This window comes from Coccomyxa subellipsoidea, assembly GCF_000258705.1.
Source record: "Coccomyxa subellipsoidea C-169, whole genome shotgun sequence".
NCBI lineage: Eukaryota > Viridiplantae > Chlorophyta > Trebouxiophyceae > Coccomyxaceae > Coccomyxa > Coccomyxa subellipsoidea.
The window spans coordinates 1,781,714-1,800,302 of NW_005178038.1; the positions used below are offsets into that span (position 1 = coordinate 1,781,714).

The 18,589-nt window shown below is 51.2% G+C and overlaps 4 protein-coding genes across 4 annotated transcripts; all 4 read right to left on the reverse strand.

Moving 5' to 3' along the window:
* Positions 1 to 1,263: 1,263 nt before the first annotated feature.
* COCSUDRAFT_36058 (putative cGMP-dependent protein kinase) lies at positions 1,264 to 5,473 on the reverse strand (the record flags this gene model as incomplete). The annotated part of the gene is made up of 14 exons (XM_005649225.1): positions 1,264 to 1,308; positions 1,515 to 1,676; positions 1,766 to 1,892; positions 2,011 to 2,184; positions 2,354 to 2,595; positions 2,714 to 2,854; positions 2,944 to 3,147; positions 3,271 to 3,438; positions 3,564 to 3,695; positions 3,848 to 3,963; positions 4,152 to 4,375; positions 4,485 to 4,699; positions 4,877 to 5,066; positions 5,172 to 5,473. The coding sequence occupies 14 exons, from the start codon at positions 5,471 to 5,473 to the stop codon at positions 1,264 to 1,266; spliced, it is 2,442 nt and encodes an 813-aa protein (XP_005649282.1).
* A 1,218-nt stretch (positions 5,474 to 6,691) lies between these two features.
* COCSUDRAFT_28332 (hypothetical protein) lies at positions 6,692 to 10,890 on the reverse strand (the record flags this gene model as incomplete). The annotated part of the gene is made up of 13 exons (XM_005649226.1): positions 10,459 to 10,890; positions 10,130 to 10,300; positions 9,773 to 9,932; positions 9,453 to 9,683; positions 9,196 to 9,328; positions 8,801 to 8,978; positions 8,416 to 8,589; positions 8,148 to 8,309; positions 7,899 to 7,970; positions 7,542 to 7,707; positions 7,206 to 7,405; positions 6,952 to 7,050; positions 6,692 to 6,832 (listed from the first exon to the last, which is right to left on the reverse strand). The coding sequence occupies exons 1-13, from the start codon at positions 10,681 to 10,683 to the stop codon at positions 6,692 to 6,694; spliced, it is 2,112 nt and encodes a 703-aa protein (XP_005649283.1). The 5' UTR covers positions 10,684 to 10,890.
* Positions 10,891 to 11,639: 749 nt separating this feature from the next.
* COCSUDRAFT_14039 (hypothetical protein) lies at positions 11,640 to 12,888 on the reverse strand (the record flags this gene model as incomplete). The annotated part of the gene is made up of 5 exons (XM_005649227.1): positions 11,640 to 11,811; positions 11,953 to 12,227; positions 12,366 to 12,369; positions 12,424 to 12,614; positions 12,811 to 12,888. Coding segments are annotated over 5 exons (720 nt in total), but the record flags the coding sequence as incomplete, so codon positions are not given.
* Positions 12,889 to 16,628: 3,740 nt separating this feature from the next.
* Positions 16,629 to 18,052, reverse strand: COCSUDRAFT_28337 (P-loop containing nucleoside triphosphate hydrolase protein; the record flags this gene model as incomplete). The annotated part of the gene is made up of 5 exons (XM_005649228.1): positions 17,845 to 18,052; positions 17,453 to 17,730; positions 17,191 to 17,361; positions 16,933 to 17,040; positions 16,629 to 16,769 (listed from the first exon to the last, which is right to left on the reverse strand). Exons 1-5 carry the CDS (start codon positions 17,909 to 17,911, stop codon positions 16,629 to 16,631), a joined length of 765 nt encoding a protein of 254 aa, XP_005649285.1. The 5' UTR covers positions 17,912 to 18,052.
* Between the last annotated feature and the right edge of the window lie 537 nt (positions 18,053 to 18,589).

The following is an 18,589-nucleotide window of genomic DNA, read 5'->3' on the forward strand; positions in this document are numbered from 1 at the left end:
AGCAGCACATGTCATTAGCTTGGGGTGACTGAGGAGATGCAGGAAGGCTGATCACACTTCCAGATGATGGGCATATGCTGCAGCAATACAGTTCTTTCAGCAGGCCACTTTATGTTCGGGGGTAAAGCGTGAGGTCACCAGTCCTCTCGGTGTTGGTGTCTTGGAGAGCAGGAGCCATTCGCCACCAACCACCAAGAGGGTTGTGCTCCGTCTAAAGACACTACAAGAACACAGAAAAGGATGGGGCTGAGGATCTGCTGTAAGGCATCCAGATGACACACTCCAAGCCAAGATTGAAATACACACCTGAACATTGGTACTGTGAGGTATCGCAGCGCAGTTACACCAGACACCACATAAAGCCACCAGAATATTGTCAAAGGCAACACCTGCGATCAAAGAGTCAATCAAATGACAACCCTGTGAAGCGCAAAGAGCATCTACACGTTGAACAAGGCGGATGCAAATAAGAACCTGAGCCAACTTACCGTGAGAGCCGTCTTCATTGAGATAGGCTCAATCTCCAGCCATTTGAAGTTTTCCAGTATGAGCATGTACACTATGGAAATGATGATCTGCAGGGTTGTGACAAAGTTGGGGTAGTTAAATTGGTACACAGAGAACACTGCTTTGTTGAACAGTGTCATAGATACTGACACTGCCCCATACGAGAGGCATGCCGATAACTGCTTGACGCTTTGCTTGCTCAGGTTGAGCACCATCTGCTACAACCTTGTTCTCTTATTTGTCAAGATCGAGTACCATCTGTTGCCCTGTTCTCTTACAATAAAGAGGCAAACGACGTCTGATCTAGAAACATTCCTACAGATTGTCGATTATGAGTATCAATCCTGTGCCTGGCTTTGAGATCAATACTTTGGGATCAAATGCACACCCAAGTGCAATGGAAAGTCCCGCCAAACCCTGCTCGATTAGGCTCCTATGGGTTTGAAAAATAAAAAGACAGATCCAGACATATCTCAGACAGTTGTAGTCCATGTGAAACTTGAACAGATCTAATGTCTTTTGCATTTGCGCTGTAACAGGAACTCAGACAGAAGCACATGGCATTTTACATCTAGCGAAACATGCTGCACTTGGGCTCAAGTTTAAGCAGCCTGCCACTGATGTATCTCCTCAGATCATCTAGGTCATATGAAAACTTAAAATATCATTGCGCAGCCTGCACTATGCCAGGATGATCTGTGACTCTATCACATACATAATCTTGAAGTTGGAGTGTGTACACTGTGACAGACAAGATCAGAAGTCTTTGAAGACCCCTGTTGACACATAGCGTTTGTTGCTCTTCGATGCATGCATATCCTCAGGGCCACCGCTGAAATTGCGAGTGTCCTCAGGGTGTGTCACCTGGTCATGCAACAAGATGTCAGCAGTTGCAATGCGCCTGACGTGTGCCACGTACATCTAGAATTTCTTGTGACACGTGTATAGTACTACAAAAAGGCTCAAATGTCCTAACACATTCGAGGCCAGAATTCCTGTGGGATCACCTGTGGGATGTATGGGGCCTTTAATTGGCGCTTGGAGAAGGCAGCCCAGTCAAAATTTGCAAACCAAGGGTGTGCTTTGACATCAGCAGCTCCTGCCTTGAGAGCACCCATCCTCTGGTTGGGATTGTGCACCAGCAGCCGCTTGATCAGATCCCTTACTTCCTGCGCATCACAGAGTCCACTAAGCTGCGTATCTGATACACCTGGCTTGCGCTTCACCTGGACACAAGAGAGATTGAGCAGACCACCACCTTTGAGAAATGTGATGGCACGCTGTACTTGACTTGGCAGATGTTCTTGAACATGGCGACGCGATCCTCATCATAGAAGGGCGGATACCCGGCGACCATCTCATAGATCAGCACCCCCAGAGCCCACCTGGTGAGCAGAGCGCAACAATCCACTTGTCAGTTGCAAGGTCATGCGCTATGTGCATCAATCCCTGGTCCATGCAAACCCACATTGGGCAGATATTATGTGTGGGATCGGCACGTACCAGTCCACTGCCCGAGTGTGGCCAGCTTGTGTGACCAGCTCAGGTGCGAGGTACTCTGGCGTCCCACACAAGGTGTTGGACTTCTGTCCAGGGGGCATTTTCTTGGCAAAGCCAAAATCGGCCATCTTCACGTAGCCTGTTGTTTCGATGAGGAGGTTCTCTGGTTTCAAGTCCCTGTGTCACCAGAAGGAGAAACTCATGAGTGTTTTGCCATTCTGACCCCTCAGAGAGGTGGTGCTTCGTGAAATTATTTGAGCTTGCGTTCTGCTGCTTCTACATGAGGCTGGCAGCATGCATGCATGCACAGACAAGACAGAGAGCAAGCAGAAGCTGCAGTGAGCACCTCCACATGAGGTTGTGCTCCTGCATGTACTCCAGGCCACACACCACGGAGGCAGCATAGAAGCGAGCGTGGTCCTCCTTGAGAGGGCCTGAGCGTGACTGCAGGTAGGTGAACAGCTCCCCGCCCATGACACACTCCATCAGCATGTACAGGTGCGAGCCGTCCTTGAAGGACGTCACCAGGTTCACCATGAAGGGGCAGTCGCACTCCGCCATGATCTGCTTTTCCCGCTTCACATGTTCCTGGCAATTAATCACCACAGAAGTGTAGTGAGGCATGCAGGACTGCGCTTGTATTCATGCAGACAAGGTTTGCCAGCATTTGAAAGAGATCAATGGGAATAGAGAGCAGCATGCTTACATGGAGGCCCATTTCAAGAATCTGTTGTTTGCTCAGGGATTTGAGCGCCATGTATGCGCCTTCATGCTTGACCAGCATTACTTGGCCAAAGGCTCCGGACCCCAAAACAGCAATCTTGACAAGATCTGTGGCTTTGATGTCCTGCGCCACAGATGACCGGTAACATGAGGATGAAATCACAAAAGGCACAAGCATCCGGTCACTGCAAAAACCTTCAACATATTGCTCACCTTCTTTGCTGACACTGCAAGACCGTACTTTGCAGCTTGTGACTCCAAAGCCTTTGCCAAGGGCCCCATGAGCTGCAGGAAGTCTGCACGGCCCAGCTCAAGCAGATCACAGTCTGTCAGGGCCAACACTGTGGCTGCGCGTGGCTCATTGCGCAGCAAAGCCAACTCCCCAAAGTACATCGTGGGTCCCAACCTGCCAATCTCCTGCAGAGGAATTGGAAGAGGATGTGTTGATGTTATGCCAACTAACACTTCAGTGTTTCAAGCAACCCTAATCTCAAAGTGTTGGAAAGGTCTGCATGGGGAATTGTGGAAGGAGCAGCACACCTGACTGGCCACGTTGTGCACGACACAAGTGCCAGCCTCCACCACGTAGAAAGTGTTGCCTGTGTTGCCGGCTTGTACGATGGCTGTACCAGCCTTCACATGCAGTGGCTTGAGCACTGTGCACAGCTGCGACCGCTGCGGTGGCGTCAAAGTCGAAAAGAGTGGTACCTGCCCGTGCATGCAGCATCAGCATGCTGGACAAGTCTCATAAGCATGCACAAGCATCCCCAAAGCCGATCTTTTGCAGAGCCGGTACATTACTTTGCAGACCTCTCCGTGATAGAGTAGTGCACCTTACGGAGTGCTTCAAAGCGCCACATGTGGCGGATGTGGGTGAGGCTCCCCAGAAGGCCATTGAAATCGTCGCGATGCAACGCCAACAGGACACCATCGGTCAAGGCCTTCACGTTTGCCGCCCTCAGATCCTACGGGTCATCACGGCGCAATGAGAGCATGTGCACAGGACTTGTCAACATTACAGCTCCACAGGCTCACATTTCCGATTTTGGAGTTGTACGTGTAAAACCAATAGAATCTTCGCGATCTGTCAAGGCTTCATAAGATTGTGGAGCCATGCCTGATGCATCAGCGCGAGCTCGCCAAAACATGATCCCTTTGACACGCGCGCCAACTCCTTACCGCTGTTGTCAAAGATGGTGAAGGTCCCCTCCTCAATGACATAGAAGACATCACCTGCGCACACCTTCTTTCAGAAAGCAGCTCCTTTGTGGGGAATCAGCCTCATTGATCTGTAGGAAAAAGGAAATATTAATCTGTACACGTGCAAGTGTGACATGCTCAATAAATATACTGGCTTGCACATGCAGTTGCATGCTAAGGCCATCCAGGTGTCTTCAAAGATTGCAGGACATGTGTGGTACCTGGATCCCCCTGCCGGAACACCATCTGGCCGGCAGAAATGGCATGGTTCTTCATGCAGTGGGCCAACTCAAACAGCTGCTGCTCTGAGAGCGCAAACAGGACCGGGACCTTGCGCAGCGCCTCAAACCGCCAGACATCCTCAATCGGCCCCAGCAGCTCATCGAACGCTTTCCTTCCCAGAGAGTAGCAGACTGTGTAGATGTCAGCTGTGACGTCCGCCGCCCTGCAATGTGCCTCCAGCATATCAGATATCTGCTGGGGCATTTTCCTCTTGTGCATGTGCTGCTCAGATGAACAAAGGATTAGCAGTACTGAGAAGGGCTGTGGCTCACCGGACATCATCCTTGATGAGGGCGCGTTCACCAAAGTAGGACCCCTCTGCCAGCTTGGCAAGCACAGTGCGCTCCCCTGCGCTGGTCTTGGACACCGTCACGGCTCCCTCCTGGACGATGTAGAAGCGGTCGCCCTTCTCGCCCTGCCTGAATATTGTCTGCCCAGCCTTGAACTCCACCGCCTCAAGCGCGCCAGCCACCAGGTCACGGCTCTCCTGTTTGCGCCATCACATTATCATGAGATCCAGCTTCCCCTTGTCATCATATACATCTTCTGGACTGCATCGTACTGCCCTGTGCTCAGCCAACATTCATGTCTGCTTGTTTATGCATGCAAGAAGAGCAATGCAAGATGGTGGCAGACATCTTCACAGCAGTGTACTGAGCCCCACCTCTGACAGCACTGCCAGCATTGGCACGGAGCTGACCATCTTCCGCTTCAGTGCTGCCACCTGCTCCTGGTAGGTGCGCTTTATGGAGTTGTACACCGCCCTCTCCATCACCCACAGCTTGCAGTCCGTGACGGCCAGCACGGTTGCAGCTCGAGGGGCGCTGTACAGGAGGGCCAGCTCCCCAAACCCACTGCTCTCACCAGCACCTTCCGTCAGCCCATGCATGGCCCATGTGATGTGCAGTCAGAAAACTTGCATTTGCGAGAAATATCCCAGAGCAGCAGAGCCCACGTACCTGCCGGATGGGTAGGTGTGGACCTTCTTTGGGATGTAGCCGGTGGCTTCATTGTTTATCAGCACATCACAGGTGCCCTTCTCAAGGACATAGAACTTGGTGGCGTCGGTGTCGCCCTGATTGATGATGGTGGTCCCAGCACTGACCATGTGCAAGGACATGCTGCGGAAGATTGCTTGCCGCGCCGGGAGAGACAACATGTCAAACAGCAAGTTGCCTTCCACCGCCCTTTCTGCCAGCACATGCAATGGATGCGTCAAAGCTCCTTGGCAATTGAGCAGCAGACAGGCAAGGAGAGTCATCTATCTTCATCAGGCCACAAGCGTGGAGTAGCCGCACCAAGGACCCGCAACACAGCTTCAGTCTTGGGTATGTTGGGTATTTTGACGTCAGAAGCAATTGATAGGGCGTCAGCAGCTATAGCAATACGCTTCCTGGCGACTTTCATCCTCATCAATTCTTCAGAATCGGCCCCAGCTTCCACCACCTGTGCTGCCTGCGTCCAGTGGCTTTGTGTCGAGTCTCAAGACATTCAAGAAGCAGAACCCATGCGTGAAGTATTTGTACAAATATTTGTTCCTTTTCAACCAAGCTGCAAAACAATTCTCTGGGAGATCACCTTGGGCTTCTGGATATCTGGTGCCGGTGACATTCTCTTGTCAGCAGCGCTCGAGAAGCAACAGTTGCCCATTACGCTTGAACGAGATTTTCTGCCTTCATCAAAGGACTAATTGTTCCTTTGATTCAAACTCATCTTATGAGGCTGTTCTGAATGACACAATATAATTATGCGTCGGGGCATCGGCACTGACGTCGTCAGGCTATGCACTTGCGAAAGTACAACTTATATGGCACGATGTTGAGCCCGCAAAATCATAGAAGAATTGCTAGCTTAACGATCCCAATGACAATAGATGTCGAAGACAAAAGCATTATTCGGGTGTGGACACGGACGTAACGCCCATATAGGCGCCAAGATCCAGCTGAGGCAGGGCCGAGCACCTTGCTTCATATGAAGGGCAGAGATTGTTTGGAAAGTGTGAATTTGGCACAAACCACCAAAGATAGCAGGTGCAACATGTTCGAACGTGAATCCAGTGAACTGCACCCATTTGCATTCAGAAGGTCCAGGCATAGTTAGCTACAGCTAGACTTGAGACCACTGGCAGTACTGGTAAGCACATGACCTGGCAAAACACCTTCAAGGGTGGGCCAAATGTGTTGCTTGACAATGTCACCCAAGGAATGACAGAGGGACAGGATTAGTTGCAGTCAAAAAAAGTACGCAAAATATGAAGGCAGGCAGGTAAGAACAAAAGACTTGATCTATGGAATCGTCAGTTCAAGCATGCAGGCTGCGTAGTATTGTTAGCACTGACACTCCAGATGATCACAAAACAACCCAAGGCCTCAACACCCAACTGCAAGGCCTTCTCAATACCATCCCAGGTTCTGTGACATGGTGACAATTAGTTTGCTCAAAGTATGTCTCACTGCACAATGGCAAAATTTCCGCGTGCTCAAAGTTTGCTCTGGGGACCACAAGATTCGCAGGCAGCACTGCTCCCCTGGTGCTCGCGGGATGCCTTGTTGGGAAGGGGCGCAATGTCCATCCCAGGATTGGCGTCGAAGAAGTTGACGGGCTTCAGATGAAATCCCACCTGAGCAGAATGACCAACACTTGTCAGTCAGAAGACGCGAGCCGAAACAATTTTACGTGTTCAACCATTAGATATTGACAGGTACATCCTCCTAATCTGTTGTAATTTTAGGCGCGCACCCTTTCCACTGGCATGACAGGCCAGTCCTCCAGGCGCGGCACATGAGTGACTCCAAAGGAATGCCATACGACGCAGTCGCTCTCCTTGATTTTGCGGTCCTGCACCCCAACACACACAGCTTCTTCTCAGGTACGGACAAGCCATGCCATGTACAGTGTCGGCAACATGAAGAGCGGGACTGTAAACTCAGCAATCACAACAATAGTTTGAAGTTGTTCCACACACAGAGAGAGGACAAGACAGAAAATCACACCAGACTGGTCCAGTTGGCGATGCTGTTGGTGTCACCAGCAAGCAGCGGGTAGTCTCCAGCTGGGAACTTCTCGTCATCCGAGTAGGGCGTCACCCACAGCTGTTTGGTGGCAAATGCCCCGCGGCGGCTGTGCTCGTTGCTCGGATGTGCGTACACAGGCGGCGACGCAAAAGGCATCAGCTTCCATGCCACAGGCACACCTGCACACCAAGAGCATGCATGCTTGCCTCAGGATATTATTGGCCTCTCATGGATACCTGAGCATCCAGCATAAACGAGGCAAACTCTATGCAAGCAGGGGTCGTCAGATCTACAGCGGCAAGTCCAGGAAGGCACCTGTGATGGAGTTGCGGGAGTGCATATTCTTGATCTTCCACACGCGCGAGCGACGGGGGTCCACCTCACGGACGGCCTGCAACTCTGTCTCGAAGGGAGTCTCTGTGGCAGTGAAGCCCACGCCATTCGGGTTGTCAGGCCCCAGGGGCATGGAGTCGCAGTTCACCTGACATGCAGCGCACGCGCTTCAGTCTGACTTGTCACATCTAAGAAAGTAGATGCTATATTCACTCTGGCAACACGCTTGCGATTGCTTCATATTACAGCCCATTATCTCCTCCTTGTCCAACAAAAGGAGTGGTTGCATCAGTAATAGTTTTCAAATTGCGCAGATATCGATGTGCATACCTCAGTCACCGTCAGGTTGCGACCACCATGGGGGTCATCCACGGCCATGTCCAAGCGCACACAGAAGAAGTGCTGGTGGATCTGAACACAGCATTTGCACGTTGATCAGTGCATCTTACAACCAACAAATGTCTGCTCTGCTACAGCTTCACAGTGCGCACAGCACTTGAGAGGACTTTCAGGGAATGCACTGGCGTTGATGATCTTCCAGTGCTTGTTGCAATATATTGACTGCTTTGGTTCAAAGTGAAGTCACACCTGAGCATTGAGGCCTGGGGCAAGCAGGGTCCCATGGGTGGGCAAGGGCCCCTCTCCCTCAGACAACATGTTGGTCGATAAGCAGCCGGTCAGCTTGACCTCATGCTCGATGGTGCCATCCTGGTAGAAGTACCAGAAGAAGCCGTACTCATAATTTGCAATCTGCGCAGTCATACCAGGTCCTTAAAATATTATCGAGGCAAACCCAGCACACGAGCTTATGAAGAGCCATGGCAAACGCAAAGTAGACTGAGCAGGAAGCACCCACCGTGGCAACAAAGGACAGGACGAGACGGCGGCTGCGGCGCACTTCGCTGTGGCCAGTCCTGTACTCCACATGCTTCCACAGGAGGCCATGATCCTCCTCGTGCATGCAAACTGCCTTCTTGATCAGCATCGGCTCTCCCTTATTCGTGTTGAGCATGGCATCAAAGTAGTGGATCTGCGATGCAAGACAAATTAAGGTCAGGACCGCCTGAGGAGCATGAGTCCCTGGGTGCAATGGATGAAGCTTCCTTGACATGGCAGTGAGAGCAGTGGCCCACAAAAGTCCTCATGCCATTTGTGAGCTGTAAAAATCTACTGTATGCGGCAACTCTGGGGGTGAATAGGGACACAATCAACAGAATAACAGCAAATAAAAGGGAACTTACATGGCCGAGGCAGTCGCAGCCGAGCTCCAGCGAGGAGCAGGAAAAACCAAGTCCATAATCGACAACATCAAAAGCACACTTCTTGTGGAAGGGCGAGCGTGGGTCGCCATAGGGCACAATGATCTCCACTGTGCTGGCGCGATGGAGGACGGGCCTAACGCGGCCCCCATCCTCATACCTACAGCAGAGTAAACACTCTGACTTCACTTGGGCACAGGAGCATCAATACAACAGAACATTCAAACATATGAATAGCACAAACTGGGCTGCAACAACCCTCTCACATGCAGATGCACGCCGACATGCGAAAAGGCTGCTGCATCTGCCATTGTGAGATGAAAGCACAGCGGAGTAAAGACGTGTGGCAGGACAAAAGCACAGCAGAGAGTACTGACCCGACATTGTGGAGCACCAGGCCCTCGCGGTAGTTGAAGGAGACGCGCATGTTCCATTTCTGCCAGCTGACTTCGTTGCCGTGCACCTGGAAGCTGGGGCCCTCCGGCTGCACGATGTTTAGCGGCTTGAGGCCTGCATGCGCGCCAAATCAGTCAGGACGCATGCATGGAAGCAATGCAGCACAACCTACAATAAGGCACGAGTTCATTGGAGGCCCCAGGTCTGACTGGGCCCCAGCAAGGGTCTGTGAGCGCGCCTGAGCGGAAGCCACGCTCCTTCTGCACAAGGGGTGCGAGGTAGTTGGTGCTGAGCTGGGGGATGACGGGCGAGGTGGCCTGCATGAGGGTGTCCAGCACACGGCCGGTGTTCATGTCCAGGAACACCACCAGGTCCAGGGGGTGCGCGTAGTGGTTGTCGTGCACCGAGCCGGAGCGCACGTACATGAAGCACTGTATGATGCGCCCATCGCTGTACTTGCTTTCTTCAGCTGCGCATTGGCGTAAGTCCACCATCAGCTCATGTTGCACACCGCAGCTTTGCCATTGCAGGGCGTGCACAACGGGATGGGAAGCGCACCAAAGCGGTCTCCGTAGTACCAGGGATCAGCAGCCACCATGTCCATATCGGTGATCCCATAGCGGTCCTTCAGAAGACCCCTTATGCCTGGGTCGGCTTTCACAATCTCCTCTGCTTCCACGCAATCCTCGATTGTGACCATGGGCTGCACACCTTCCACCTGTGTGACAAATTCGAGCGTGACAATGCTGCTGCGCCAATTCATTTCTGTAATAAATCAAAGAATGGCAAAAAATGTCCCAAGATGTGGGCTATGAAGCATCCTCAGAGCCCCAGCACTATGTAAGACAGGGAGAAAGTGCGATCGTGCACTTGGTTACATCATGTTGTACCATAAAACAATGACGGAATGCGCGCCTTGACCCAGTTGAGGACGGCCGGAACAGGGGAGGAGAGATCCACAAGCACTTCGGCCACAGACGAGTTGGGTTCAGAGGGAAGCTGCACAATGCAGTGCGCACGGCGAGGAGGCTTGGCCAATCGCCGGCCGCTTGCCTCGTACTCTAGCAATGCTGCCTTTGGTGGCTCCTGCGAATTTCAAAGGCTATCAAAATACGTCAGTCGAGGAATCCGAGGTTGCGACATACCAAATTTTGCTGAAGCAGATGGCTTTGGAATGGAATGAAACTAAGAAGATGACACAATCACACTGGATAAAAATGCATGCAGATCAAGAACTGCCCTACCTCGAGGGTGATGGCATTGAAGCGGAGTTGGGTCAGCCCCAGGGAGTCCGCATGCAGTCGACAGGCCTTTCCAGCGGCTGAAACCTCGGCAGCGGTCAGGGGATCGAGCGGGTGCGCGGTCGTGGGGACAGCGCCAATTTGATGTGGCGTCAGAGCTGGACGGCTTACAAGCCCCAGCAGGTTGTCCACGAAGGTGGGCTTTGTGACGGTAGTAGAAGGCGCCATTGGAGGGTTCACAGAGGGTGATTTGAAGCTAGATCAAGTTGTGATTGAGGGTCCTGAAGACTAACGTACGCTCTTTCTTGCAAACCTTTGAGGAGAGATAATGGGGCTGGCCTGATCAGTATAGTCACTTGCATACCTTTGCAGAAGGGAATGAATTGGGGGTTGAAGCGTACATTGGTTATTCAACAGATCAAGTTAGTGCGCGATTGGTTTTATGCTGAGAATTTGCTAAATATTCTCAGGACACAAGGAACACCGTTTACGAATCCTGGCAACGTGACAATGCAAGGGGTTTAATAAGAACATCAAATGACGACCCAGAATTACGAAGCAGTTCAGACCAATTCTGGAGAGTATGGGAGCTCTTGGAGCTTCCAAAGCTGAGAGTCTCTGTTTTCTTGGATGCAAATTTTGACACTAAACAAGTGGTAGGCATGCCCATGCCTGCTAGAAAAGACAGTCAGCTAATGAAGCTGCATGCGCATATATGCGTAGGGTTGAGGTGTAGGGTGAACAAACCCAACCCCAACTGAACATGCATGTATATGTGCATCATGCTGTTGATCACTTAGACTCGCTTCAAATTGCGTTGAGCTTCAACTATACCAGGTAGGGACCCTCAAGCCCGCCACTATGGCCCCTCGCCTGGAACTACTGCGTAGAGACTACTCAGTATGACAGGCTGTCATTGTGACGCACATCTGCTGTACATGAAGGCAACATGGTAAGCTGGCTGGCACCAGCTTTGCAATGGTCATCGGTACGCTACCAAAAGCTCTGTGCACTTCAAATTGAAAGGCATTACAGTGACCGTGCTGTGCACACGTCATTATCCCTTAGAGGCACCATATCATTGCCACTGGGAACTTTGCTGTGGCACTCGCCTGTCATGTATATGGAACTCAGGGTTGAACTATTGACTCAGAGCTTACAAGTGGCTAATCCAAGTACAAAAATTAGGAGGTGGATAGGCGTGTGGAGTCGCCTACAGCGTCCATCATGTGCTCATACCAGGTCCCAATTCTTGTTGTGTGCATCAGGTCCATGAAGGTATCTGTGCATGTGATGCTCCGAACGACCCCGAAAACAGACAGATCCGCAAGGTCCGGTTTTGATCCGCCATGGAACCTGCGCACGCAGTGTTTACAGTGAATCCTTGATTGCGAGAAGCACATACAGGAGGCTGAGACCCTCGCGCATCATTCACCGCATGTAATTCTTGCACAAAAGATGCAGACATGCAAGTGCTCTGTCTGATGAGGAGAATACCTCTGATCTCCAAGCGCCTCTGTCCACTTGTTGGCAGCCTGGTAAAGTTCCTCCCGGACGTCACCCTCAATACCGTACTTCTTCTTCAGGCGGCCAGAGATGCCCCACATCATGACGGCGCCAACCACACGAGCGGCCTCCCTCTCAAAGAAGCCAAAATTGCAGCTGCTCGCCGTGATGTAGTCAAATGTCTGATAGGACTCGCGCATGTTGCGGTAGATGTTGACTGTGAGCAGGCGCACCAGGCGCTCATCTACCCACCGGCGCCACTCTTCCTCATCTGCTTGCTCAGAACGGTCCAGAGAGGAATTTCCCGACGCCTGCACAACATGACGTGAACAGTCAGTCACATGATGGCTGTCTGATCCAAATAGAAGAATGTCAGAGGAAATTGTTGCTTCCGCGCCACCCACCTCCCTTCTTCTCCTGCCTCCTCCTATGAGATTCCTCCATCCTGACAGGGAAAGGTACCCATGCGACTTCTGCTGCTGCTGCTGCTCCTGCTGCTCCTGCCCAGCAATCTCTGCTGCCAAGCGTGTGATGATGGCCGTGCTGTCTGTGACAATCTCGCCATCAAGCAGCGCCACTGGAACTTTGCGGTACTCTGACCATTTGAGCTGCTTCTTTGTCAGGGGGCTGACTTCCACCGTGCGATAGGGTAACTGCCCGGCAGACATGAGCAGCTCAGGCTCACACTACTATGAATTAGCTTGCAACGCTCAATAAAGCAGGTGATGGAATCAGTGCAGCAAGAACAAGGTAGCTAAGGCAACAGCTCATAGGTTTCGCTGAAGCAATTCACATAAATTTTTGCAGCAAGAGTGTCATGGCTGAAGTAACAGCTCATGCGCATCGCACCTTGTGATAATCAAGAAATGCCTTCACCTTGCAGCAAAATGGGCACACTTCGTATTGGTACAGGATGATCTCGTTAGGTAGACCTTGGAGCCTCACAGGTGGCGAATATGGATCTTTAGAACTCAGACTCCCAACAGAGACCTGTAGGCAGCGTCAAGCAGCATTTGAAGGCGGCCTTCTTGAAGACACAGAGAGGAAAGGTGAGGTGGCACAAAACAACGTTCACTTCTCAAGAGAGTGCACCTCAGGCTCAGCAAATACTGTGATCCCTGTTGCTGCTGCCGCCCCCAATGCGCCCAGCGCTGCGTATCCCCAATTTACACCACTGGCATTTGGCTGCAGCTGGGGGATCGTTTCCAAACAGGGGATCCTGCAGTGTCCAAGAAAGTTGCCAACATGCCAGAGAACAAGCGAAGCCGACTTAAAATGAAGTTTCGATGAAATAATGGTGGAAGTAGTAAAATGATTACCTGTCGTGAGACTTTGATATCGCAGTGATGAGCCTGGGCAGGAGTTGCCTGTTGATCAGATCGCGCTCTCTAAGGAGGAGTGCGCATATTCGATATGCCATAGGCAACCTATCCCACCGCAAGATGCAAGTACGGACGGAAGAATTGAAAGGTACCCCCAAATTCTGTCAAGGCAAAGAGCACTCCATGGGCCAGCCTGCCATGAAATGCCACGTCAGTGGAATGTCACGTGGAAAGTAACCTGCTAACTTTAAGCCTAGAGGGAAAGCAAGCATTAGTGGGATATAATTCGTGCCATGTACCTCTGAAGAGCATTAATTTACACTCGGTGGTCAAGGCAATGCTCCAGTATGCATGCATGCTCATAGATGAGATGTCGGATTCATGTGCACGTTGATCACCACGGTGGCGCCCTCCGATGCTCCAGGATGCATGCATGCTCATAGATAAATTGTCGGATTCATGTGCACGCTGGTCACCACGGTGGGGCCGGAGGGCGCCTCTGAGTCAGGGCAGGCTGCTCCTTGAGTGCTGGAGTCCAATCACAGCTTGAACTTCAAGCCTTGAACCTGCCGCATGGATTAGCCGCCACCGTGGCCATTGCCACGCGAACGTTGTGACGGGTCGTGACATGGTGCGCTTGGAGTACTCCCCTAGAGCCCTGCTTGGAGTTTGCCAGTGCTGCCAGGTGTGCTTGTCAGCAGTGTTACCGCCGCAGGGGCAAACGAGGGCGTGAATCTAGAGGCGCATTCTGCAGATTCGCCAACCGGCAAGTTGCAAGCTTAGAGCCCCGCCTTTGCCCAGTTGCAGGGCCTGTTGCATGCCACGGCATTTGCACAATCTTGACTGGTCCGGGACAGACCCAAATGTTCTGCAAAGACCACATTTATGTCTCTCTACTGTAAAGGCCAGACCTGAATACCCAATGTCAATGGCTCACCACAGGGAAGTACTTATCAGAGACCAGCAGCGCAGGCGCAGCTATCTAGCTCGGGCTGCAGCGAGGTTTTGCACATTGCATTGAAACCTGATCAGCACGCAATACCGGTATCGATCGGATAACGTGCTGCCACCATTTCAGCATGCTGAGGACATGCCAATGTAATTCATATTTTGGCCCGTGTGTCATAGCTAGGTGCAGAATGACTTCATTGCTGTCTTGATGTCACAGATATATTTGTGGACCTCAGATTTCCTTGCATTCAGACTCGCCAACTCCGCATTAACCTTCTTCATCCTGCATTGCACATTCGAGACTGAAGTGTTGTCAGCAAGCAATGTCTGGGAGAGTGTGTCATGCACTGCACAGCAAATGTGTGAGATACCACGGCATTGCAGCGCAGCACTCACGTCCCTATGCATGAGCTGCGCTTGGCAAGCAGCTTGGCGAGTGTTGACTTATTGCCGTCCTCGGCAGCCTGTGAGGCACAGATGGCTGGAAGAAAATCCAACTGGAACTGCTTTTGCTGATACTATTTCTATGTACAAGTGCAACTGCTCCTACCCCTGTGCAGCTGCAGCTGTAGATGGCATTCACATGTGAGTGAGGAGTCAAGCTTACCAACAGCATCTCTGCTTTTTCCTGAGTAAGAACCCTCCTCAGCTCTTCTATTCTGTCAGAAATCGGTCTGTTCTGATGGAGCAGAAACGCCATCTCAGCCTGCAATGCGCCAGATTGCTGTACCATCGCCTCACTTTCCTTTTCCAGTCTGCTGACAGTCTCGCTTCTGGAGGCCAGTTCTGTGCAGAGTGTCTCCTGTTTCCGAATCTCCTGAGATTGTGCATCAGATCCGATGAGTTGCGCAATCACTGCATGCAATCACTGACTCTGCATGAGCCCAAAGCACAATCTTACCACGGTGCTATAACAGAGATCAGACGAAAGGACAGAATACCATTTGCAATCGCTGTTGTAAATGCTCCGCAACCTCTTTTGTACACCGGACCATGAGAGCATCAAATGCATGCATCTGCTCCACCTCCTTGAGGCACAGGCGCTTTAGGGCTACTTGTTGCATTAAGCTGTCATCCCTGCTGTCAAACAGCCAGACATAAATCCCTGAGAGTGCCAACTTTTGCACCACAAACAGCCTCCAAAGCACATACACCTCAAGCTTTAGTACGAGGATCTTAAAAGACTTGCCTCTGTTGCACAAGCTGTAGTCCGCCGCCTTCATCGAGTTCTTCATTCACATGATTCTGAAACTGATGGATTTTAGTAAGAAGGATACCCAGCTGAGCACGCTTGATGTACAGGTTGTGCAGGTGGCTTTGCTTGACTCCCTGTGTCCAAAGAATCAGTTCACTTTTGAACACACAACGTGCCACCATAGTGAGCTTTCATATCTTGACCGGCAGCGCAACGCGCCTCACATCTCCGATGATTCAACAAGGTTTCTTCAAGCTCGTGCAGATCCTGTTTTTGCTTCTCCAACGTCTCTGCCTTTGCATCGACAGTTTTCGACACTTCTTCAAGCTTCAGAAGCCAGCTGTGAACAAAGGCTCCTGTACGTTTAGACGACATTGTTTCCAATGTTAATTGAACAGGGAATTTTTCGAATGCCTTCGCCTGCCCACGTGTGCTTGCATGCATGCAGTCTTTCTCATCAAGGTGCATCTCTCAATCTTTGCATGAAGCTATGCGTATGACTGAAGAAGAGCTTGGCATAATTCCAGTCTGGAATTTCCAGATGCTGCCAAAGTGCGTGCAGGTGTAAGAGCTGCCAGGTGCCTTATATAATTCTCCGTAGTTAAGTTCGAACTCATGAAGCTGATCAGCTTCACACGGCAAGCTTTGCTTGACTTTTAGTGAGTAATTGGACTTGAAGTCAGGCTATAAGTTGTAGGTGATCATATAACTTAGACTTCGGTGCGGTGTCGAAATATTGGATGCAATGGACAGGCAGTGTGTTGCACCACGCAACAATTCTTGCAAGGTAACCTGGCGGGCCGCGGCTTAATAATAGACTGATGGGGTTACATCTCAAGCCTCCAGCATAACCCTACATTACTATAATGTAGATCATAATTGTCAATACGTCATTGTGCATGCGTTGCGGAGTCTGCACATCTCACATGCGGAGCACAGCATTGGAGCTGTCCTTCAATGTGGAGGTCAGTCTTCCTGGGGCCCAGCCGTTGCTCCATGAAGCCAGCTTCAGAGACGGCTTGTCACCTCCCTTGCCCTCCTTGCTGGCGCTGGCAATCCTTCGCAACTGCTTCTCCTCCCTCAGCCACCTGCCAAACATGCCAATCATGGAAAAGTGTAAATAATGAACCAGCAGCAGCAGCATCAAAGGTGCAAATGAAACGTGCCGGCGAGTAGAGCAAGAAAGGTGGGCACATCACTCACTTCTCAGCAAGCTGCAACAACTGATCATTGGCGAGCTCGGGGATGTCCTCAGCTTTGCTCCACACTTTTAGCCTGCCGCCGGACAGAAACATGATGTGGGTTGGCCAGCGCTCCAAGCCATCGAATATGTGAGTGGCCTGCAGAGAGCAACAGAACATCTCATAGGTGTGCTTCAAGAGCAGTGCCATTTATTCATGCATTGCAGAGGTCATGGCTGCAGTCATAGCTATGCATCACAGCAAAAAAAATTCAGTTGTGCATCAGAGCACCAGGAAAGAGGCGATGCAGGGAGACCCCTACATATATTATGCCGGTTCCCCGCTGCTCGGACTCCTCTTTCAGGAAGTCCAGGAGGTCTGCCCTTGCCAGTACATCCAAATCGACGGTTATCTCATCCAGCAGCAGCACCTGTTTGCATGGTCAGCACATGTGTACGTGGTGATGCATGCCTTGCATTGGGCAGGGTGCCGCTGATGTTATCGACATGCCTTTGAGGGTGGCCAATGCAAAGCATGATCAGACAAGCTATTTATTCACCATGTAGGACGCAGCACGCACCTCAGGTGGCTTCAGCAGACCCAAGCAAATCTGCACGCGGCGACGCTGCCCATCTGAAACTCGATGCATGCGCCAGTCGGGATCGACATCCAGAACCTGCATGATCTTTGCTCGCCGTGTTGGGTCCACACCTGGCAGACTTTCTATCATCTGCAGGGCAGAGATGTCCCCCTGCCAAGCATGGCACATTCTAAAACATTACCAAACCAAAGTGGCATCCTTTTGGCAGCGTCTCCAGCGATTGATGCAACCATCTACTCACCTGCATGGGAATGCTGTAACCTGCAAAAGCTATGTCCCTCTCCCAGTTACCTCCCAAGTACGAGAGCCTCCCACTTGCTGTCAGGTCCGTGTTATGAAATGGTGGTACACCCAGCACTGTGATTGACTCCTTGGGGACCATGTGTTTTCCACCAAGGACCTTCAACAGGGTAGTCTTCCCAGCTCCATTGCTTCCCAGCAATAGACAGCGGGCACCCCTTGGAATTCTGATTGACATATTCTGGACGACAGGTGGCACTCCAGGAATGGGCCTGCCATCTGCACAGTGAACCTAGCCGTCATCCACACCTCCACTCCAATCCACAAAAAAGAGATCGCTCACTATGTCCAACCCTAGCATCAGCTCATCTAAGAATAATCATCGTACCGCACCAATGTCAGGATACGAGAAGTCCAAATCACACGTCTCCAACACAGGAGAATTCTCCTCTTCTGACATGGATCCTGCAGTGTACCTCGCTCACAACGTTTCTATAACAAGCAGGCAGTGGCAAATTCCCACTTCTTCGTGGAGAGCCTGGAGGCAATAAAGTGTTCAGCGGGATGCAGATATGTGATTGTCGAGGATGATTGGTGTCAGAACTTTCTCAGAATGTAAAGGCGCGCAAAGGCAGTAAGACGTGGTCATCAGATGTTGAGCGGGCTTGAAATTGCCACGTCTCATCTGACGGTACTCGCACGTGCGCAATATGTCACGTGAACCCATGTGGACTCAAAACTGACCTTGGCAATTAAATTTCATTCAAGTTTCGAACCTCATGTTGTGAAAAAAGCGTCCAAAGAGATTCACTTGTGCTGAAATTTGGCCAGTTTGCAGTGTACAGAGAAATCTGAGTGCTTTTTTTGGTTCTTTGTGGGTCGATGGCGTTGGAGGACAACACATAGAGCGCTTCATATAATTCGTGATCTTGTTTAGGACGTGATAGATATTCACCGAATGTGTTGTGGCAGCCCAAGCTGCAGGTTCAGGGTCAGGCCATTGGCCCGGTACCTTTGTATTGTTTCCCTGATCTCAACTGCATCGGATGCGAAGCTCGCGCAACAAGGGTCTTCAGATGTCACAATCGCGTATAGGTACCTCAGATCTGACGCTCTATTTCGCCCCAACACAAGACGC